General features: G+C 42.6%; 1 protein-coding gene across 6 annotated transcripts in view; it reads right to left on the minus strand.

Moving 5' to 3' along the window:
• The window catches only part of USP3 (ubiquitin specific peptidase 3), a 48,594-nt gene that overhangs the window by 26,996 nt on the left and 160 nt on the right, over window positions 1-21,438 (minus strand). The window contains exons 1-2 of one of the 6 annotated variants that reach the window (XM_056345434.1): window positions 18,232-18,495; window positions 1,790-1,850 (exon numbers count right to left, since the gene is read on the minus strand). In XM_056345434.1, the coding sequence (XP_056201409.1) occupies window positions 1,790-1,850; window positions 18,232-18,322 (152 nt within the window). In that variant the 5' untranslated portion in view covers window positions 18,323-18,495. Of the gene's footprint in view, window positions 1-1,789; window positions 1,851-4,567; window positions 4,860-6,248; window positions 6,404-15,699; window positions 15,865-17,317; window positions 17,970-18,231; window positions 18,496-21,438 lie in introns of those variants that run through there. The other 5 variants (XM_056345438.1, XM_056345435.1, XM_056345440.1 and 2 more) reach the window with 5 other exon arrangements.

A 21,438-nucleotide genomic window follows, 5' to 3' on the forward strand; every position in this document is an offset into this window, starting at 1 on the left:
ATTTTAAAACCTACAGCTCTTTTGCTGACACAATGAGTATTTTCACACTCAAAATTTGAGATCTAGAAAATTAAGTATCTTTAATTAAAACAAAAAGTGTCATTACAAATGCAAGAGCCCTAAGTATCAGCTGAAAAATCATTAATACTTAGAAGTGCATGGCCAGTCCTCTGGTGAATTCCCTCCTTCCCCATTTCTTGCTTGCTGAGCTCAGTCACACGAACAGATAGGAAGTCCACACATGCTCCACATGAAGGTCTTTGTATTCTACACTTGTTCTCACATGCAGGTGTAAACAATTCTGCTAACGCAGCTGTGCTAGTTATCAACATTGCTGTGCTGGCACAATCCTGCAGCAATTCTGTCACAACCAGAATACGACAGTTGTGCTTGCAGGAGTTTGGTTTTGTGCCTAACGGTGTAAATGCCAGGTTTATAAAGCTACGCTCCCACAGAAATGCTCTGCTGCTGTAACACAGTCAGTAATGCTCCCAGTGACTAACCTGGAGGATGAACTTCAAGCAAAGATCTGAAAAGCTCTATTTATTTTCCTTTGATTTCAAACATTACCTGAACAGAAGAATATGCTGTGTGCTTTCACGATCAAAAGTGCTCCCATTGCAAGGTATATTACATTCTTCTAATTCAATTATTTTCTACTCCTGATGGATGGGAGCAGTTCAGAAAGTCAAAGCAAACTGCCTAAGTAATTCACTCAATGTCTACTAACTGCACGCAAGAAAGGTCATAAGTGGACAGTAACCATATTTTTTTTAAAATTAGTAACAAGTAAAATATTCCAAACTATTTATTTCACACCATCACACTAACAAGAAGTAGCTCCCCCTCTCTTAGCTCTCACCAAGTATACATTTACAAAATAAATTAATACATAAATAGAGAAAAAGAAAGGGGCTTGTGCTGAAAACTCTGAGTAAGAGACATTATTAAAACTGTGGCAGTTACTGTTACCCAGATCAAAGAAACAAAACCTGGAGTTCATTGAATCCACTTTAAAAGACAAAGTCACCAAGGTTAATGATGCTTTTCCAGAATAGAAGCACATCAGCACAGACACTACCCTACAGATGAAAACATGTTCACATCTCAGATACTGTCCAAATGTCAACACTAACTGCATCCTCATAAATATGTGCATCTCAAACGTTTATGTTGCAGCAAATTTTCTACAATTATCCTGACAAAGAATAAACATTGACTCCATCATTCCTCTACAAATTCTTTTGGTGTACTTCAACTACTACAGACAAAAACCAGATGTATTCTGAAGGAATTCCAATGGTAGCTAGTTCTTAAATGTTATGGCAATAACTTTGTTCCAAAACTACACTACAGTACATTTAAGGTATTTTCTGTCTAAGCTAGACAGTTGCTGTTTTTCTTAAAATAAGCTGTGCCAACTTTGGATTTGTGGGTTTCCAAGAATTATTACTGGTTTCATCTTATTACAATAGAAAAAACCTTTCACGCAATGGAACTTTACAACAAACCCCTGAATTAGGAGTTCTCCAGGCACTCTTTGAGCTGAGCAATCACATTCACCGTATACTTTTCTTTCAGAAAAAGAATTATGTTGAGTATAATCGCGGGACTCTCACAAGGCAGCAAAGAAGTGTGTTTAGTATTAAACATACAATGTTAAACGAGATCATGAAAGGTTTATTTCAGGGAATTATAAGGCATTCAGGAAACTGCCTCAGAGTCAAGCAAACAAGGAAAAAGGTAAAGGTCTGATTAAAAGATTTGCATACTAACACTTTGTACCCACCTTCCACAATGGACACTTGAGCATGTCAGACAGACCCACGGACTTTTATTTGACCGGCACACTACAAAAGATAAAAAAAAAATAAAAAATAAAAGTGTCAAATTAATTGTCTCTGATATTACAGTTGTATAACACATCCTGAGCATTAGCAGTAGCTCTGCTGACTCCACCTTAGCAGCACAGTTATACACAACAGCCAGCCATGTTCATTAACCTGTGTTAGGGACTAAGCTAACAGACTGAAGAGCTATCGACACTAAAGCACATTAGCCTTCTTCTGGCTTGGGTTTTAGTCACAAGCTACACATTTATCTGTTATACTCCATGAAAAATTTAAAAATTTATTTGTATTCACATGAGGTTTACTTGATTTTGAAATGTAATACCAGAATATCAGAAGCATTAGTAGCAAAAACACTGGTAAAGTTTAAACACTTCTCTTTTGGCTTTTAATAGGACAGTCCACCGAACGCGCAGGAAAAAAGCCGTAGTACTTCACTCCTGTTTCATAAAACTTGTTATACAAGAAGTCATTTTAAAGAAGATACTGCAAGAAAGCCTGGCAATCTGATAAGAAGCACACAGAGTAAGTTACTGTGCAACGCACGATAACATATACCATTTACAATATGCATTCCTATGTTGCAGTGCTGGTAAAGGCTTTACCCATAAGGATTTTACTCTTTCAGTCTGGCACAAGAAGCTGAAAGGGTAAAATGTAATGCAGTGCTGTGCTTCACAGTGTCAGGTGTCAGAAGTTTTTAGCTGCTTTCTAAGCCTAGAAAAATTAAACAAACATGGATGTTTTAAACTAAAGGGATTAAAGGGGGGAAAACAGTAGATGCTAGAAAATGATGAAACACCACCCCTGGGTAGAGTCACAGAAATGGGATATCGTTCTAACTCCTACCCCAACCCAGTAGCAAAGTCTGTAAATTCAGATTAGAAAGAAAATCTCAGTAAGTAACCCATGTAAGCAGGACACAGTAAAACAGGCAAGCAGAGCAAAATTTCCATTAATCAAGTCAAGAAAAAGTACATGCATCTTTATAAACAATAGCAATTTTGGAAATACAACTAAACCGACATGGAACCCTCAAATTTTGAGAGGAATTCCAATCTGGCTCATGTCATTGAAGGAGGGATGCTACAACATAGAACACTTAGATTTGAATGAAGTAGAATTGTTAACATCTATCCATTAGCACAGAATTTACAGAAAGAGCACTAGACTTTCAAAAACCCAGCCTAATGAGAAAAGAAAATTAAATGCTAAGTGCAATTCCGCAAGGGCAGAAAACAACCATAAAAGATGACTTAAGTTATCCCCAAAACACAAAAGGGTATGGTGACACCTAACTTTTCTACGTACTGAAAATAACTGCTGCTTGGAGCAGTCAGTCAAGACAGTTACGAAGGAAAAACAAGGCACCAAAAACATGAGGGTGTGTCAAGGCCGAGGGAGGGAAGGACAAAGAAGAGGATCAAACCCTAGCGTACATGTAATTTATACTGGTTTTTATTGTGGGAAAGCTTAAGCAGCAGCCTTCCTTGTGTGGTGTCACACCTCAGAAAAAGGAACTTGGGTAACAAGCGTGCACGGAAGCTGCTCCAGGGCAGCATCCCCTGAGCAGGCAACGCAGGACTTCTAGCAACACTCAAAAATAGGTTCACAAGCTACAAACCATGGTACACATCAAACTGTTGGGATCAAAGACTATCAGAGAAAACCATGCTGGCAAAAGTGAAAGAAGTTTCTTTATCAAATTACATGATAATTAAAATGAAAAAAGCAAGGAGGGGGTCACAATTTTTAATCAGGAGATGAGTAACTAGCTTAGCTCTTTAGAAGAGCTTCTATAATTTTCCACCATTAGCTTTCACCTTTCTTACTTAAATCAGACAAAAAATAAACTAGCTAACACTGCTTAAAGAATTGTTTTCTGGATCTGAATTCATTATTACAAATAGTTGTATTTCACTTCATAGGCCCAATCCAAGGAACGTTTGAAACTAAGAATCTAACTAAGTTCACTGGAAAAAATGCACATTCCACAGAATACTATTTGAAGTAATGACTTCAAACTCTTTAGTAAAGCCTCCAGAATTGTTTTCTTCAATTGCTGCAATTACTCCTTTACTTCAGAAATACATTTCCTCACATGTCTCAGGTTTCTGGTTTTGGAAAACCAAAACCAAATTTTTCTATTTCTAAAGCTGATGCGTTCCCACAACAGAGATGGTAATCCTCCAACAGATAGCAGGCAGCAAGGTAGAGCTGTTCTGGCTTACATTTCAAGTTAGGAAAGTGGAAGAGGTGCATCTAATTTGACCAAAATGTTATCAAGAAAACCAACATTCGGCACTGCCAAACAGAAGACCTTAAATAGCCATCATCACTTAAAAATGGGCTAAACGTACCACCAGTTTAACCTGATACAATTTTATTTTCCTGAGTTACACAAACTGAAAGGTAAAAAATTAACCAGAAGGAAAGAGAAACCAAAACCATTCATGCACTTAAACACAGATTAAGCACTGCACGAACAAACGACTACCATACACTTTCCTTGCCAGGAACGTGAAAGTCATCTTGGCATTAAAATCCCAGCAGAAATCTCTCACTTCGAAAAAAAAGTTTTTACTTTCACTATGTTATCATCTGTGGACAGAACTGGATCTCAACCAGTAGGTCAAAGCTTTATGATGTAAACTATCATTCTTACTTTCCACCCTATACCAGGCAATTACAATGTCACACTCGGGTATTTTAAATACCTGCACTGCTTGCCTGTCGAGTGTCAAAATTCTGCTGAAGTAGTGCTCATTCTGCGAAGTTCACACCAAGTTTATATGTTCTGTACAAAGGCAGCAAACAAGTCCACCAACTCTGCACAACGCCAAAAACATAGCTTCCACTAAAATTTTTCATCTTTGATATCAGGGAATAGGAAAAGATGGCTCATTTGTTTGCTTAAACTTTTAGGCAGAACTTTGTCCCAATTGCATCACATTAGAAATGTGTAGTTTATCTTGTGCACAAACATCTCCTCCCACAAAGAACTCAAATAACATGGAAGTGACTCCCACTTAAGATTAAACACAGAAGTCAGTACAATATTTGTGACCTACAGTTGCTCTGTTCTGAGGGATTACACAAGCGATTTTTTTTTAAAGGTTGCTGAAGACTGCATTCTGTATTTCTCTGAGGCTGGCTTGGTAGATACCTGCATTAAAGCTTGGCTCTCTAGGTATTCCTCAATTCAGATCTTGAAGCAGTTACCATCTGTCCCTTACTATTAATAAGTTAAATTAGGCTGGGAGCTTCAGGCATTAGTCAGGAGTCTTAATAAGACAGGCACCATGGAACTCGGCAAAAGCATAGTCACTGTCCTGAACTGCTCATAATCTAAATTAAAGGTAGACAGTTTGGCTTCATCTGTAAAGAAAATGCATGTGACTCCTTTCAGATGTGGTACTGACATGAAGGCACAAGGCTTAGAAGCAGACTAGAAACAAGAGACCAAGATCCATAGCAAATCCCTTCTCAATTCAAAGCACTTTACACAGCGCTGGAACTTGGCCCTTAAAACAGACTTGGGAGTTAAGAACTTCCAGGTCAGACAGTTACACCGAACCATGAGGAAACACTCTCAAATCCATCTGTACAGGTGCATATGTCTTCCCTCAACAATCAGTATTCCAATTGGGATTGGGGTTTTTACTTTTTTTAATTTTTTTAAGTGCTATATAAAAAAGGAGGAGGGGTGCACTACATTAGCACCCTTTAATTTGGAATAAAGTTATACTCTACAAACATCTTAACCATATTAGAAAAAATGTATCTGTGATTGTTACACCTTATTCAGCGGTATACAGGCTAAGGAACACTGGTTGTTTTCTCAGGTTGAACTGGAGCGGCTACTTTGACAGTTACCGACTGCCTCACTTTGCTGTATTTTTAGCTTACCTTCAAGTGGTTAGGCAAAGACGATACTTAACATGCCAAAAGAAAAAAGAAAGCAAATCTGCAATGCCACAATGTTGTCTGAAGCAGCAAGTCATCTGCCATTTTACATCAGTATCAGCTTATTCAGAAGCTTAGAATCAGTTTTTCATGATGTAATAGGAAGGGGAAATACTGTCTTATACAGAATGATTTCTCCAAGTGAAATCCGATTACTCGTTTGTTATATAGCCTACAGAGCCCTCTGTAAATGGAGTATCAACCCCCCCCCCCCCCAAGTGAGAAAACAACCCAACACCGCTACATACAGGCGCATAGATAACTATGGGAATGTTTGGAGTCATCCCTCCAGCCTCCACTTTCTGTAAATCATCCTGATAACTTCCACCGAGCTGTGCCAAGCAGAATGACTAAGACATGGGCTAATCAGTTCAGCAGCCTCATCACAGGGCCCACGCCCCATCTAACCCTCAGGATCACTCAAATACGTACTTCTGAACCTTGACTTTTTCTTAGGGAAAACTGACTCCCAACGCCGTCTTGTGAAGCACGAACACTCCTGGCAAACGCAGTATTCCTTACAGAACAAAGCTGCAGATTTCCACTGTAGGAAAGTCACAACTAAGTAGAAGCATACAAACAACCTGTGAAACTAATAGTTTTGTTTAAATAGCACGCTGCATAATTTAGAAACTGGCAGAAGAAAAAAGAACTAGGAAGAGGAGGAGACAAACAGGAAGCAGTATCTGTAAGGCAGCCAAGTTAAGAAACCTGCAAGACACAGCATCCACCAGAGCCCTGGCAGCAGCGCAGCTGTGTGATCGATGCAAACCGGCGACTTCGCCAGGCACCCGAGCACAAGTGACCCGAGGCCATAGCTACTACAGAACCCTGTCTACATCCAAGTTTTAAAATACTCTACCACATCACTAAAGAAAAGGCCACAGAAATATCAGCACAATAAGAGCAATACTTTGGTCCTTCTGCTAAGCGCACACTGAATGGAAACAAGATTAAGAGTCTTTAAACTGTTTCCAAGAGTCTCCACAGCCTTTACAAAACAGCCTGGACTTTGTTCTCAAAAGGAGCTGTACCAACACTATCTTCCTTGTATAATTATACGGTTACACTACAATAACGTAATGACCTACACAGAAATATCTTTGGACTAAGAGACCTTTTCTCAGTTCAGTTTATGTTGACACAGCAGGTCAGCTACACTGAACAAGCTAAACTGAAAAAGGCCACCATTACTCACCTCAGCATCTGCAGAAGGAACAGTATTTACATCGCTGTGTCTGCACTGGTCACTCACATCACGCTGAGCAAACTGCCCCACTAATGTAAGCACTTATGACAAACACACATATGTGCTACATGTCTAGCATGCTGTATGTGTAGCATGTATACATATGCTATACGTATGCATGGGTGTGTACCCACATGCCCATTCTCTCTCTCAAAAAAAAAAGGGGGGGGGGGGGCACAAGAATAATGTGAAAGTAGTCTATAGAAACAGACCTATTTTTCCTTCCCCATACCTTTAACTTCATTTTACCTAACCATCCTCAGTTACCCTACATTTTGGTCCTAAAAGGACCTGACAAATGTAGCAAAAGAAGAGCTGGGCAGTCTCCAGCAACAACATGGGAAGAGAAAAGCAGCAACAATCTGCGTATCAGAATGTGAAACCCCTGCTTTGTGAAACACCATCCTTCTGTCTGTGACACATCAGACCTAAGGCATCAGAGGAAAAGCTACCTCCTCCAAAGATCTGGAAGGCAAGAGAAACCTGCCAGCAAAAATCCTGGAAAACGTTCACAAGTGGTGGGAATACAAAACACTGCACAAACATTTAACCCAAATTATGCAAGACCCTTTAGTATAAGATCTCAAATGCAAACTTTTTCAGTCACAGGATTCAGAGCATTTCTCAGAGCCCACTTCCAATCTATAGACTGAAAAATGAGAAATTAAATAATTTACCAAAATAATACAAGATTATCAGCATAGTTCAGAACTGAGCCTACTGGCCCCAACACCTTAGTCCTTTATGTCATTTTAATTGCAGGCAAGGGTAAGACATCCCAAAACTCAGCACTCTACACAAAACTTTTCAGGTGACTTGCCTAAAACAGCTCTGAATTAAAATACCTAAAAGTTCCCATATGCTATATGCAACGTGAGAGGTATAGGCACCAGAGAATGCCATCGATGAAAGCCGGTATTCTAAGTAGGGAGCTTCTGCCGTTATTAGACTGTGATAAATACCAAGGAGACAAACATTTTGGATGTGGTCCCTCATATGGGCTTACATGCTGGGGCTGCAAAAAGGCTCTGCCCACCACTGGAATTTACAGCTCTGGAACTCCCTCTGGATGCAGACACAACACTCTTTTCAAAGACTGAATAAATCAGCTGAGGAGTTCTCTCCATAAGATCCCCATTCATTCAAGCCGTGAATACCTCAGGAGCACCCTTAGAAGACCTTCCTTCCAGGCAGCTCTTCCGTGCTGAGGGAGGACTGACAACTCCTTCTCTTAAAGATGGCACTTCCCATGAATAAGTAGTTATTGAGGGGAACCGTGAGCCAAAGCAAGGAAGTGTGACTTTCATGGAGCCCAGCCTTCACAGCTTTTACCCAGGCTACAGTCTCCACAGCAATGAATACCCATGCATTCTACAGTCAAAATCTACCAGATGAAACATTCAATCATTAGAATCGACACTGGAACCAAGGATTTTCCACTTACAATGAGCTGTGCAAATCACAACATGACAGAGCCATGTGCAGTCTTTCCTTCTGGCCCATAAACTCGGTCATAAACCAGCATATACAATAAAGCAGCTTCTCAGGGCAAAAATCAGAAGTCTTACTCATCACAGAACATCAGTCAAGACTGCAGGACATCTGGATATGTGCAGAATCGGACACCCTGGCACTCAAAACCCCACTTTATTAGCAGAATAAAAGCGGCCTAAAAAAAATCTAGGTACCCTCCAAGGTAAGTCAGTGTTTTTACAGGCAGCACGTAAACATAACAGGCAGTGTAAGTTACACAGCACCAAGTACACACATATCAACACAACTGATCATGTTCACAGTTTTTGACTTTGCATTCTTTTGTGTATTTAAAACCCCAGCTGCTGTAAGTATACATGCAAGCTTTATTATTACCTGACCCTACAGTCCATTTACATTCAGGAGGAATCAATAATACAGAAACCAGTATTCTCAACTAAACACATTGGTAAAATCATAAGACAGGGCAAGCACTAACATACACAGAAGCCCACCAAGTTCAAGCAGAATGCTAACATTTTGTAATCTAAGAGCAGGTTCCAGAACTTAAATATTGAGTTAAATGCCTATAGTTGTTGGTTTGGTGGGTTTGGGTTTTTTTGCAGGGGTGGGGGGGTTGGGGGTTGGGAGTTCGGGGTTTTTGGCAGGGGGTAGGAGGGGTGGGGAGGTGGGGTTAGCATTGGGTTTCATTTTTTTTTTGTTTGATTTGAGATTTGGGGGCGGGGGGGGGGGGAGTGGTGTGTTTAAACTGTATACACATCTGGTAAAAGTATCTGGTCTACATTTTTAGAACTTAGGGCTAGTCAATTCCAGATGTGTAACTGTAATGAAAGCCAGGTGACTGAAAAAGGAAGTAAATGTTACAAGAGTATTTTTTAAAACTTCAAATAGGCTAAAGCCCATTTCTAGACAGAGAATGCAGGGAAAAGGAACATTATAGGCTTTGAAAACTAGAGCCACGTTCTACACCTTACCTACAAAGTCAGCTGTTTTACTGTTTAGGTTTTAAAGTCTGTTTTCAAACTTTTCACATAAAGCTCTTCTTTCGATCCTACACTCAGTCCCATGTCTGGGACTGAGTTCATAAATGGCCTGAACTTGTTCTAAACTGTTTGATACTAGAAAAATAAACATTCTATTTAACAATATTTTACATCTTTAGACTTCTTTATTGCCTGTTTAGAAAAACAGCATTCTGGTCATAATGAAACCAGGCAGAAGGGGAAATGGTGTTTAATTACACTATTCAAAGTGTTTTAAAATCAGCTAACACCCACATTCTTGAGGAAAAGGAAAGAAAAGATGAGATTGAAATTACATTTACATCAAAGGAAGAGAATTTACATGGAAGTAAGTTTCCTGGTAAGCATTACTAACAAAAATGTTAACTATTGTTATGAGGGTATGAAACACTGAAAGAAAGAGATGCACAACAAACAGAAGTCTCAACAGTATCAAGCCTTAGCCTAACCCAATTCATTCAAATGCAGGAGAATTCAGTCTGAAGAACACTGAAACTACCAAACAAGCTACCCTCACCTTACAGCTATGGAAAAAAACCCCAGTTATTTCTTCTGCTATTTTCTTTCAGCCAAAACCAGACTGATTAAGTTTAGTGAAACAAGTCATTCATTTTGTGATAGTGAGTGAACTCATGAAATCGACTTTGTGCTCATGCATACAGGTACACATGGCTTCTTCCTCTCTGTCACTAAATAAAAGTGCTGCTCTGTCTCATGAAAGACACTTCAGCTGGTTACAGCGAAGCACTCTATTACAACGGAAAACCATTCAGACATACTAAACAACAACTGAATAGGAATATAAAACACGTGTATGTGAACAATTTTTCATAGAATAAATAGGTCACTGAAGTGCCCGACACATTCCTAACACTGAAGGATGTTTGTCAGCGAACAGCATGATTAGCTTCATCTGCATGTAATTCACCTCCTCAGCCACAATGGCTTACAGTTCAGTATTTCAATTATGCAATCCCAATTCCACACTGAAAAACTTGGACGTTAAAAAATGCGTGCTTTTTTACTTGCCTACATTCTTAATCGAGTAGTGGAAAGGCAGACAAGTAGGTAAGGAAAACTTCTTTCAAGCAGCGTAAACAGGCAGGCCAGTTCCTGAGGAAGCGGTTAAAGGAACGGGGAGGTGTGCACAACCAGTCAGGTCACCTACAGCAGCTGTACACAAAGACACACCAGAACATGCTGTGCTGCTTATTCTGTTATGGTAAAGAAATAAGGTCACTGAGCACTACCAATCACGCACACCGGCGCTAGCTCGCAGACTACAGCAGTGCTGTACTTTTTGGTAATTCAGTCTTTCTATGTGTCAAGTCAAACTTCAGGTCAAGAAACGTCAGCAGCTGATCTTCCTGCGTACACCACAGAAATCACATCCTACCTGAAAGCAACAGTGAGAAAACATGCATGATGAAGACAGAGGAAAAGAAGACAAAATACATCAGTTCAAGGCTTATTCTACTGAACAATCATGGCCAAAAGCATTTGAAAAAAAAATAAATTGCTGCCTCTGTTTCTCCTTCGCATTCTAAAAACAATTTCTAGTTGTTTGGCTACTTTGATAACTAACTAGTAACTACGTTTAAATACATATGTACACACACACACATGTATAATGATATACTTTAAAATTCAATGCTTTTAGCCCTCACAGGAAAACAGATATTGTTCCTCATTATAGTAGTAGCATGCCAAGAAAAAAAAAAGAAAAAAGTTATCCAATCTTGACATTAAAGCGAGACAAACACTCATTTTCTGACAGCAGCCAGAAAGAAACACAGCAAAGCCAACAGCGTAATGTAATTTTTAAACCCTTAAGGAAAGGGCTCTTCTTGAGTCAGTCAGCAATCAAGCGCAGGTCAAAACATTCAAGCTGGAAATGGGAGTTTCCAGAAAAGAGGGGCAAGACAGCAAGGAGTCTTCATTCTTTCTTTATATAACCTTTTAATTAATCTGCTTATTTGTAGTCCCCACCATTTCATTTCTACTTCCCCAATACTAGTGAAATATACATTATTAACCATCCATGTGAACAAAAAAAAGAGATAAATATTGAGTGGGGAAAAAAAACATTACCAAATGAAAAAAATAATGAACTGAAGGTTAATTTTTTTTTTTTTTGAGAGGGTCATGGCTATCCTCAGAAAATGCACTTGTATTTTGACATGGACAAGCAGATGCTCACATACATAGAATCCTAAACGGTGTACCTACAAATTACCTTGAAAAATCAGTGTCTGCCTGTTTGGTGTTGCTAAGGACCTCCAGCCCCCATCCCCAAGCCTGATAGCACCAGGTCACTTTAAAATCAAAAAGCTGTCTGCTTGCAGTATCGGGGGGCAGGCTAACTTCAAGAATCGCCTTAGTTTGCCAGGCTGCCTGTGAGTATTGTGACTTGATTCAAATGGGTAATAAATTCTGTCAAAAAAAATCATAACTACAAGATCCAAAATAACACAAGGTATTCAAAAGGGACTAAAAAATCCCCAACCACTGGAGGATTGCTTCAACATACCAGCTAAGATCGCTGAACGATAAGGGCATTCGCCATGTCATGTGCAGTTCAAAACACCCTCTTACAATCAAGGAAATGAATCACTAAGGACACAAAATCTTACACTGCTCGCGTAACAAGGACACCATAAAGCAATGAATACTTTATCAGTTATAATTCTAATTCACTCTACACAATAAAGACCATTTCCTCTAAGAATCTCAAAATAAAAATCAGGAATACCTTAACTAGTTTTCAGATCTAAACTTCTGGTTAAGTTGCACTTTCTAACCCGCATGGATTATTTTAATTAATGGCCTTTTAGCCACTTTTTACCTAGTTGATGAATGTTTGTTAAAACAGAAATCAAAGCATGAACAGGTTACTAAATGAAACAGATGGGACTGATCAAAAAAGAAATGGCTCAAAGCTTAATTTCATCCCAAACACTGGGTCTGGAATTTTCACTCTACGAACCTCAGGCAGATGCGACAAAAAACTAACTAGCCTAATAACTCTGTGGGCCTTAGCACCTCACAAAGATCAGAAAAACAAAGAATAATGCATTGATCTTGTTTAACACCTGCACATTTTGAAGTGCTTGGGAAAGGCAGGTGAAAATTACTATCCTGCTTACACTTAAACCAGCTGTAATGAGATCGGCACTAATCTGTAGATAAATCAAGAGCCTGCCACACACTCTCCTACCCACTTTGTATCTCCCACTTCCATGATGTCTCAGACTATCCTGTCTTCCTTACCACATGGAACGCTTTGAAGAGTCATTTCAAACCACTGATTTTTAGTTAAATCATTAAATACTTTGGAACAGACAGTACTAAAATTTGTTCTTCCAAGTTCGGCTTCAAAATCATCACAGTGATTAGATCTAGTTTCTAAACAAAGGCAATGTATTGAACGTCCAACTACTGCTCTCCTCTGAAGCAGCCTCTCTCCTCAGCGTACGTTCAACCTTTATGACAGATTGTGGTTTTGTTGAGTAGAGAGTACAAGCAAGTTTTTGAAAAGAAAATCTAGAAAATATTAATTTAAGTTTATTTGCTTAAAAGACAATCAAGCATTTGAGAACAGACTCCCCTTTTTTGTAATTAAAAGGAAAATTAGGTCTAGTTTATGAGACCAAAATTGAGACCCTTACCCCATCTCAACAAATACGCATCTCCTAACGGAATGGGTTCCAAAGCACTACGCTCTATCACACAGGCAAAGAGAACTACAGCCCCCATGGCTAGCTCATACATCAGTGACCAATGCAAACAGGATTTACAGTTTTAAGGAAAGCAAGACTGAGTCTAAAAAAACCCCAAACCTAACAAGCTTTATTTAAAAAGACAGCTGGGAATTAATTTAAGGATCTACAACCACCTATAAAGCCTGCAGTTACTAACAAGCATTCCTGCATTGCAGTGACCCAGAGAAACAGATGAAAGACTACTCACCCAACTCTGAAATCAAATTTAACTGACCAAATAAAAAAAGAGGTATTTTTTTTTAAAATGTACTTATTTTGTCATTTTATGTTTCAGAATGAATCTGGTAATTTCCAAGCCAAATTCATTTTCCAGATGTAGGGTGACAAATAAGCCCCACACATACAGACCATTAGTTCCACACACGGTCGATGAGCTTTACCCTGAGTCTACCTCAGTACTAAAAAAGAAAAAGTAAATGGAGAGACAAATACTGATGGAGAAGAAACACTAAGGAGGAGCAGAGATGAAAAGGAAAACCAAGAGGGTTAAAGCCTGTGTACCTGAGCTTTTACAGTATATTTGTTTTGGCACTGACTGCAACAGTCCAGTGCCAAAAACACAGTGTGGCAGAAGGTTGTTACCTACCCCAGCGAACAGTGTAAATTATTTAACCGAGGAAACAAAAACAAAAACTGATGGGGGGGGGACAAAAAAAAAATTATCAAAGGCAGTCTGACTCAGTAGAGTCATGCTCTTGAAAGTTCTCCTCCTCAGCCCAAAACATCTGCTCTTGTATATAAATAAAGCATTCAGTGATATTCTGGGTTATTCTGAACTAAACTAAAACTAAATTTACTACTAAGTAATTTAGAAAATTACTTCAAACACAGAAAAAATGTCATTAATTCAGCATGTGGCTTTCCATCACAATCATTGCTCACTAGGCCTCACACAGCTTCCTCGTGCTAGCTCTCCTCTGTACTTCGTATGGTCCCAGCATCATTTGCAAATGCCACGACGTATGTTTGTGACCAGCAGTGAAGTTACAGATCTTACTCAACAGAAGTTAGAATGCAAGGAACAGTTGCCAGGCAAATATATTGAGCTTTTGCAGGAAATACCAGTCTGCAGCAAGAACTGCTGCTCTTCAATATCTAACAAAATTATGCTGTTTAAGGGAGGGGAGAAAAAAAAAAAAGTATTTAACTAACAGTGATCTGAAAAACAAGAGTTTTAAGCTTACTTAAGAAGTACAGTTCCACTTTAAAAAACACTAAGTTCACCAAATCTCTGTTTCAGCAGAGACAATCTGTCTGCAGTTGTTCTTCTGAAGAAAGAACTTCAAACTCTACACCAAACATCAAGCAGTCCAGTGAGAACAACTAATGAATCCTCAGCCACGCAGAAAAAAAGTTGGAAAAACTCTTCAGACTTGCACAGGTGTGCTTAGAAGATTTTAATCTCACTTACATGAGGCATGGCTCCCTGTGGTTTGATGAGTCTATGAAATGTTGTGGAGAAATACCACATCTGAGCTGTTCCAAAGTACTTTTCATAATTACATGATTTTCACAACAGTGCTGAAGGTGTGGCTCATCATACAAATCCAACTGATTCAGTCTGTGACACTTTGCAGTCTTGCCAACACCTCCAGCTACTCTGCTTCCAACTTCAGCAGAAGTTTCAGAAATTGAAGTGCATGGAAAGAGTGCACTCTAATTGGAGTTAACAGACATCTGCATGCAGTATTTCACATGACAGCAGTGATTAAAGGCCATTTTCAGTTTCTGTACAATTTCTGCTTTATATATTCATCTCCTCTCCTCTTAAATGCCCAATTACAACAACCTGCCTCTGGATCTGAAAAAAAGGCACTCTGAGTGCTGTTTTGATAGTCTCAAAGCTGTTCAGAGGAAATGCATGCTGCTTTCTGCCTCGCTTACTGTACAAAGCACGCTTGACCGGATTAAATACTCAGGGTAAGGCATGCCATTTTCTAAATGCTGGTGCTTAAACTCACCGACTTCCAAACTGCACAGCACTAAGAGAAGTTCTAAAGACACTTACAAACAAGCATACACCATTCCTCTTTAATTTGAAGCAAAAACGATCATACTTGGATCAACACATTTGTTGTCAATGCTTCCTCTTACTGCTTTTTTAAGAGGCTTCCTGCATCCCCAGGCCTCCATAACAACGCTGGCAGGTAGCTTCAAGGGGAACTGATTTAGGCCACAAGAACCCCTCAGGCTGGCGCACGTGCTCCTCTCATCAATTCCTCAACCTCCAGTAAAGCTAGCTTCCAAACATCAGCATCAAATGCAACACTCCTCCGTTATACAATGACACAACATTCAGTATCAAATAAGAGCATTCAAAAGTGTTTCCACATTACCTTGTGAAGCCATTGTTGCAATCATGAGAGTTTTTGTGGAGGGGCAAGGAAAAGGTACTTAACCAGTACGCATCACTCTGTGACAATTCCAGCTCCTCAAATCGCAGAAATGCAAGATAATGATAAAAATAGCCACTGGCTGTCTCAAATAATAACTCGCTCTCCAACCTATCCTGCAATGTTTTGCTATCACTGGCACGTCAGGTGGCTGCCAGAAAGCTTCCTGTACCATTATCTCCACTCACTCTCCTTTTCTGGAAAGGTCAGCAGCAACTCATAACAGGGCTTACGACAAGTTCTGAGTCATTTTAAGACAACGTGCTTGATGAGAGATGCCTGATAATTACAGGCTGCAGAAAATTACTTTCCAAATATTTTTCTCTAACTGAGGCAACGCCAACAACAAAAAGAACTAAGCCCACGGAACCTTAGAAAACACCATCAAAAGCAATAGGAAATGCATTAAATTTTGACAAGATACTCATTTATACATGGCATTTTCTCTATTTATTTTTATATTACCAATTTGCAGCAAAACCAGAGAATAAGAGAAGTGAGAATAAGAAACGGTATTTACTGTGAATTGACAGAAACCAGTATTATGTATCGTTTAAAAAATTAATCTCAGTAAAATGAGTACAAGCAAGAAAGAAACAGTACTCTGTATGCCATTAAGGAGTTAATGTAAAAATGATCACGTATGACTAGCTGGAACTGCAAAGGGAGGCACTACATTTTACTATACTAGTAGAAACGTAAAATTAATTTGTAAAACGAACAATTTTCATTTGCTTTAAATTAACGAGAGCCTGCTGCCTGTTCAATGGGAATGTTTTAAACTCAACGTAGCCATCTTCCCGTCTAGCCACTTGTTAGGAATTCCATAGCTATCTATGCAAGTACTGTGTGACTTATCTTTAATTTTCTGTAAAAGCACGGCAAACACACTCCCCTGGACACGGTGCCATCAGCCCACACTGTTCAGTTCGTCAACTGCCCAGCACCTTCTTCCTGCCTCACAGCACCATGATTCAGTCGATCGCCCAGAAACTGGCTCTCCCTGCCAGTGCTGGTTTGGGAGAAACACCTCTGAACAGCAAAATAACTTGTTCTAATCACTTCAATTTCTTTGTTGAGAAGCAGCACGATTATCCGGGTCCTGTAGCTGTAAATTGGCTTGTTTTTTTAAGTCTGGAAAGTTCTATTTTTAGCTTTGGCACTTTTATCTTTCTGAGGTTCTCTGAAGGGTGGTTCCCCGCTGCCATATGCTTCGGGTTGACAACTCTGCTTACCTCGCCACTCTGAAGGTAACACAGAGTTACTTCTTGCCACTATGGGATTTTTCCCCAGTAAAGAAACACTGGGGACAACAAATTTCCCTATACTTCTCCTTTCCTTCTAATCATTTCTCCACCTCGTTCCCCTGTAAAAACCAGAGGCATTACAGAGTAAAGGAACTGGTTTTGCCCCAGGGAGCAGCAGCCCTGCCACACCTCGGCTGCGGGAGCCGCAGCCCGGGGAGCACGGCCAGCCGCAGCCTTCCTTCCCTGCGCTGCGCCGGCGCCGAGACAAAGGACAACCGTCTTCCGTGCGACAAACCGAACACCTGAAAATGTACCTGGCGTTCCGGTGCTGCCCGGTCGGCCGCTCCCAGCGGAGGCTTCTCTCCGGTGCCGGGGGGCACAGGCCGCGCTGCTCCTTTAAGGGGGACCCACCTCCCTTCGCCGCGCACACCCAAACCCGCCGCGCTCCCAGCAAACAGAACCGCGCAGCGCAGGTGACAGCAGCCGCCGGGGGTGCCTGTGCGGGAGCCTGCGGGGCTCCACCAGCGCGCCGAGCGTAGCACACGCTGGGCAGGCCCCTCCACAGGGAGCCCCCGCGCCCACGGACGGCGGGATGCACGCCCAGGGCGGCGGTGCGCGGCACTCGGTCGGCGAGCGTAGCGGAGACCCCCGGCCGCCCGCACCGAGCTCCTCCCGGCCTTCCCGAGGGGCCAAGCGGCGCCTCCGGCCGCGGCGGTCCAGTTAAACCCGCGCTCGGCTGCAGCCCTCCCAGACACGCACGTTAGCACAAAGAAAGCAGCGCCCGGCTGAGGCCGAGCCCCGGCGGCAGCCCCCGCCCCACCGCCAGGGCCGGGCCCGCCAGACAAAAGGCGCGAGGGGCCGCGCTCCCGCGTCGCTCCGCGCCCGGCGGGGACGAGCTGGGGCCCAGACAAAGCTGCGCGGGCCGGGCCGGGCGCTGCCCCCCAGCCCCGCCGAGACGGGCGACGGGCGGCGGCCGGCCCGGGGCGGCAGCCGGGGAGGAGGGCGCAGCGCGGCGCCCCCCGCGGTGGGGGGTCCCGCGGGGCGGCCCGGGGGGGGGGGCCGGGACAGCCCCCCTCCGCCGGGCCCCCGGGCCCTGCCGCAGCCGCCCGCCCGCCGAGGGGCTGCCCGCGGGGAACAAAGGCGCGGGCGGCGGCGAGAGGCGCCCGGGCGGCGGGGCGGCCGGGCCACCGCGGGCCGGCGCAGCCTAGGCCGCGGCGGGCGCACTCACCGCTACAGCACCAGGAGGAGGGCGAGCCCTGCGGGAACTTGGCCGAGTCGGGCGCGATGCAGACGCTGGAGCCGAGGTGCGGGCACTCCATGGCGGGCGCGGCGGCCGGGGCGCGGCTGCCGGGTCCTGGCGGCGCTACAGCGGCGGCACCCCGTGCACGACAGCCATCTTGGGGCCGGCCCGCGATCCGCACGCCGGGCTTTGCGGGCAGCCGCCCTCCCGTCCGCGCAGCCGGCCTCACCCCGCCCCCCGCCGGGCTTTCCGCGCAGCCGGGCTCGGCGCGCAGCCGCGGGGCGGAGCGGCCTGCTGAAGGCCGGTGCGGCCGCAGCTCCGTTCCCCCTGCCGCGCGGCCCGCAGCTCCGTGCCGCCGTTGCCGCAGCGATCCGCCCGCGGCCCCGTGCCGGGCGGGCCTGCAGCCGGGGCTCCGCTGCCGGCAGCCCGGGCCGTGCGGGGGAGCCCCCGAAAGCCGGCGGCGGGGCAGGGGCCGGGGCCCCGTTCGGCCGGGCAGGCGCCGCGGTTCGGCTTCTCCCGGGAGCCATCGCGGGTCGCGGCGGTCTCGTCGCCGGCGGCGGGCAGGGCCCTCCCCACGGCGCGGCTCTCGGGCCGCTGAGCCCAGGGTGAGCTGCTTGCCGAGTGTCCCGCGCCACCACCGCAACCTTCAAGTGGCAATAAAAGCACAGATAACATGACAGCTTTTCCAGACACCACAAACTAAGAAGTTTATGGCTCAGCCGTTTACACGCGTATGCCGGATCAATACACGTGTTATACTGAGAATACTCATGCAGCAAGTAAAGTCCACCACCTGTGAAAAAGCGGGGATTTCTTAATATAGATATTAATATATATTATAAAATACATATATTAAATAATATTTAAAATACATATTAAAAGATATAAATATATAGTTAATAATTATATATATATAAAATATACTTTATCCTCCTGCATATTTGGAGCTTTCAACCTCCTCGTTTACCACAGCTAATGCAAGAAACACAGTTTTGCCACTGATTTTGCCTGTTGTGTGACCTGCATGTGGACACAAAAGCATGGCACAGCACAGTTTCATAGCAGATTATTTTAGAAACTGACAGCTCTATGAATTTTCAGATGAGATACTTCAAATATTTATACCAAAGATGGTTTGGTGGTCACAGATCTCCTTGGTAGAACACTGAGCTTTACTCCTTGTGTTCTTTTTCATAGTGTTTACAGCAGGGAGGGTGTGGGGGGTGGAGAAATTCAGAGCATGAAAGATCCCATTTTCTACAGCATCAGAAACTCCTTCGACTATACTCAGTGGAGTTAGCTTGTATTTCCAGCTGTGTAGTTGGAAGCAGAATAGTTCACAGATGCCAAACTGAATTAAATGGCTGCAGATGTTACCTTGACACAAAACTATGGAGCTTCCTCAAGTATTCCCTGTCCTTCAAAACTGTCACTTTTGATCAATCACATAAGTAACATTCCCAACATACATTTTACAGGTTCTACAGAAAGCATGTATTTCTATAGTTTTCTAACAAATACTGTTTAAATAGAGCAAAAATTAATTGGGAGGACAGAATTTCTAAAACTTTCATACAACACAACTTAGATATACATCTAAGAATTGCTTGTACAAGCTTAAGGAGCAAAAAGGTGGTTGTGTTAGCATGTTTATGTATTAGCCAAGGGGTTCTTTTGTCTCTTACCCTCCCTCTGCCCTCCACCCTCTGCCACAAAGTACAATGAAGACATGCATTAAATTGCAGCAGCAGTTTCACTGCAGTTGCTGTCTTCTCTAACCAATACATACATCTAATGCTCTTGTCGTGCCCCACCCATCCTTACACACAAACAGTAAAAAAGAAACCTCAGTGTGATCTGCCTTTCTCATTTTCCCCCCTGTACCAGCATCACTTGGCCTTCTCTCAGTAGGATTTTGCAACCAGGGTTTAACCACAACAGTTCTTACCTCACTGCGTGGATTATGTTAGCAATATATTTAGCCTTTCAGAAGTAAAGAACTGGCTAACAGGGATTGCATATGGTAAAAAAACCCTGTGTAAATACTTTTAAGTTACCTACTTTCACTTTAGCACGCTCATTCATGACTGTACAGTTGATACAGTATACCTGGAGAGGAGAACCAATTCCTTTCCTAAGTAAACAAAACCGGGATCTGCCTCAAAAGAGCAGCATTGCCTTGCGCAGTCGCTGCAGCTGAACCCCTGCCAGCATGAACTATTGCATCTCTGCTGGCGGCAATGTACTGAAATCAGTAGAGCCACAATAGCTTATATTAGAACAGTTGTTATAAGCATGGTCATGATGGAAGAGTATCTTCTGGCAAGATACTACTAGATCCAAGTATGAGGTTACAAGAGTCAATAAGAGAGAGCCATCTTGTTTCCCCTCCGACTGGGGCAGCCGATAGGGATCAGTGTAGAAATTGCTGTAGAAACTGGAGAGCGTGGAATGAAGAAGGGATGACACTGGTGGAGTGGAATGAATGCTAACCTGAAGAACTAGAATCTAATTCAATCTTTGCCCGACAATTCTTGCATGCCACCTGGCAAGTTATTTAAACCAATTTTTTTACAAAGTAGACCTGTTTTCTTAAGTTAGAAAAAAAAAAAGCTGAGGAAGAGAGGCCAGCTCTGTTCAGAGCATACATGTTGGAGTCTTCCTGTCTCTATGGCTGAACATCCATCCTCAATTTCCAGATTAAATGCTTAAAGAGAGAAAGAATATAGTCTCCAATGGCATGTTGCTTCTTTTCTGAGTGGTAAACTCAGAACATGTGGAATGGGACTGGCAGATGTCCTAAACGCTCAACTGAGAAGAATATTTAGCAAGTCTTTTGCTCTGAACACATAAAGCAGTAAACACTCCGAAAACACTACATGTCAATCTAGACCTAGTAGAAACTTGATGGATGGGGCATTCACCTCTTACTTCCCACAGGTGTAAAAGTGAAATATTCAGATACGATGGCCATAGCAATGGAGACTACACAGAAACCCACCACAAGGAAATTAATTCTTTACTCAGTGTAGATGCACTCTGCATGTCTCTAAGGGAGACAACTTGCATGGAAAATATCAACAGAAAGCATCAGAAAATAGGTAAATTCTAACACAGGGCCTCAGCTTAATAAAACCTTTACTAGAGGCCGGCCTAGCAGCTCTGTGAGTTATATGCCATCTCTCCGGCAAACAG

This window comes from Falco biarmicus, chromosome 7, assembly GCF_023638135.1.
Source record: "Falco biarmicus isolate bFalBia1 chromosome 7, bFalBia1.pri, whole genome shotgun sequence".
NCBI classification, from domain to species: domain Eukaryota; kingdom Metazoa; phylum Chordata; class Aves; order Falconiformes; family Falconidae; genus Falco; species Falco biarmicus.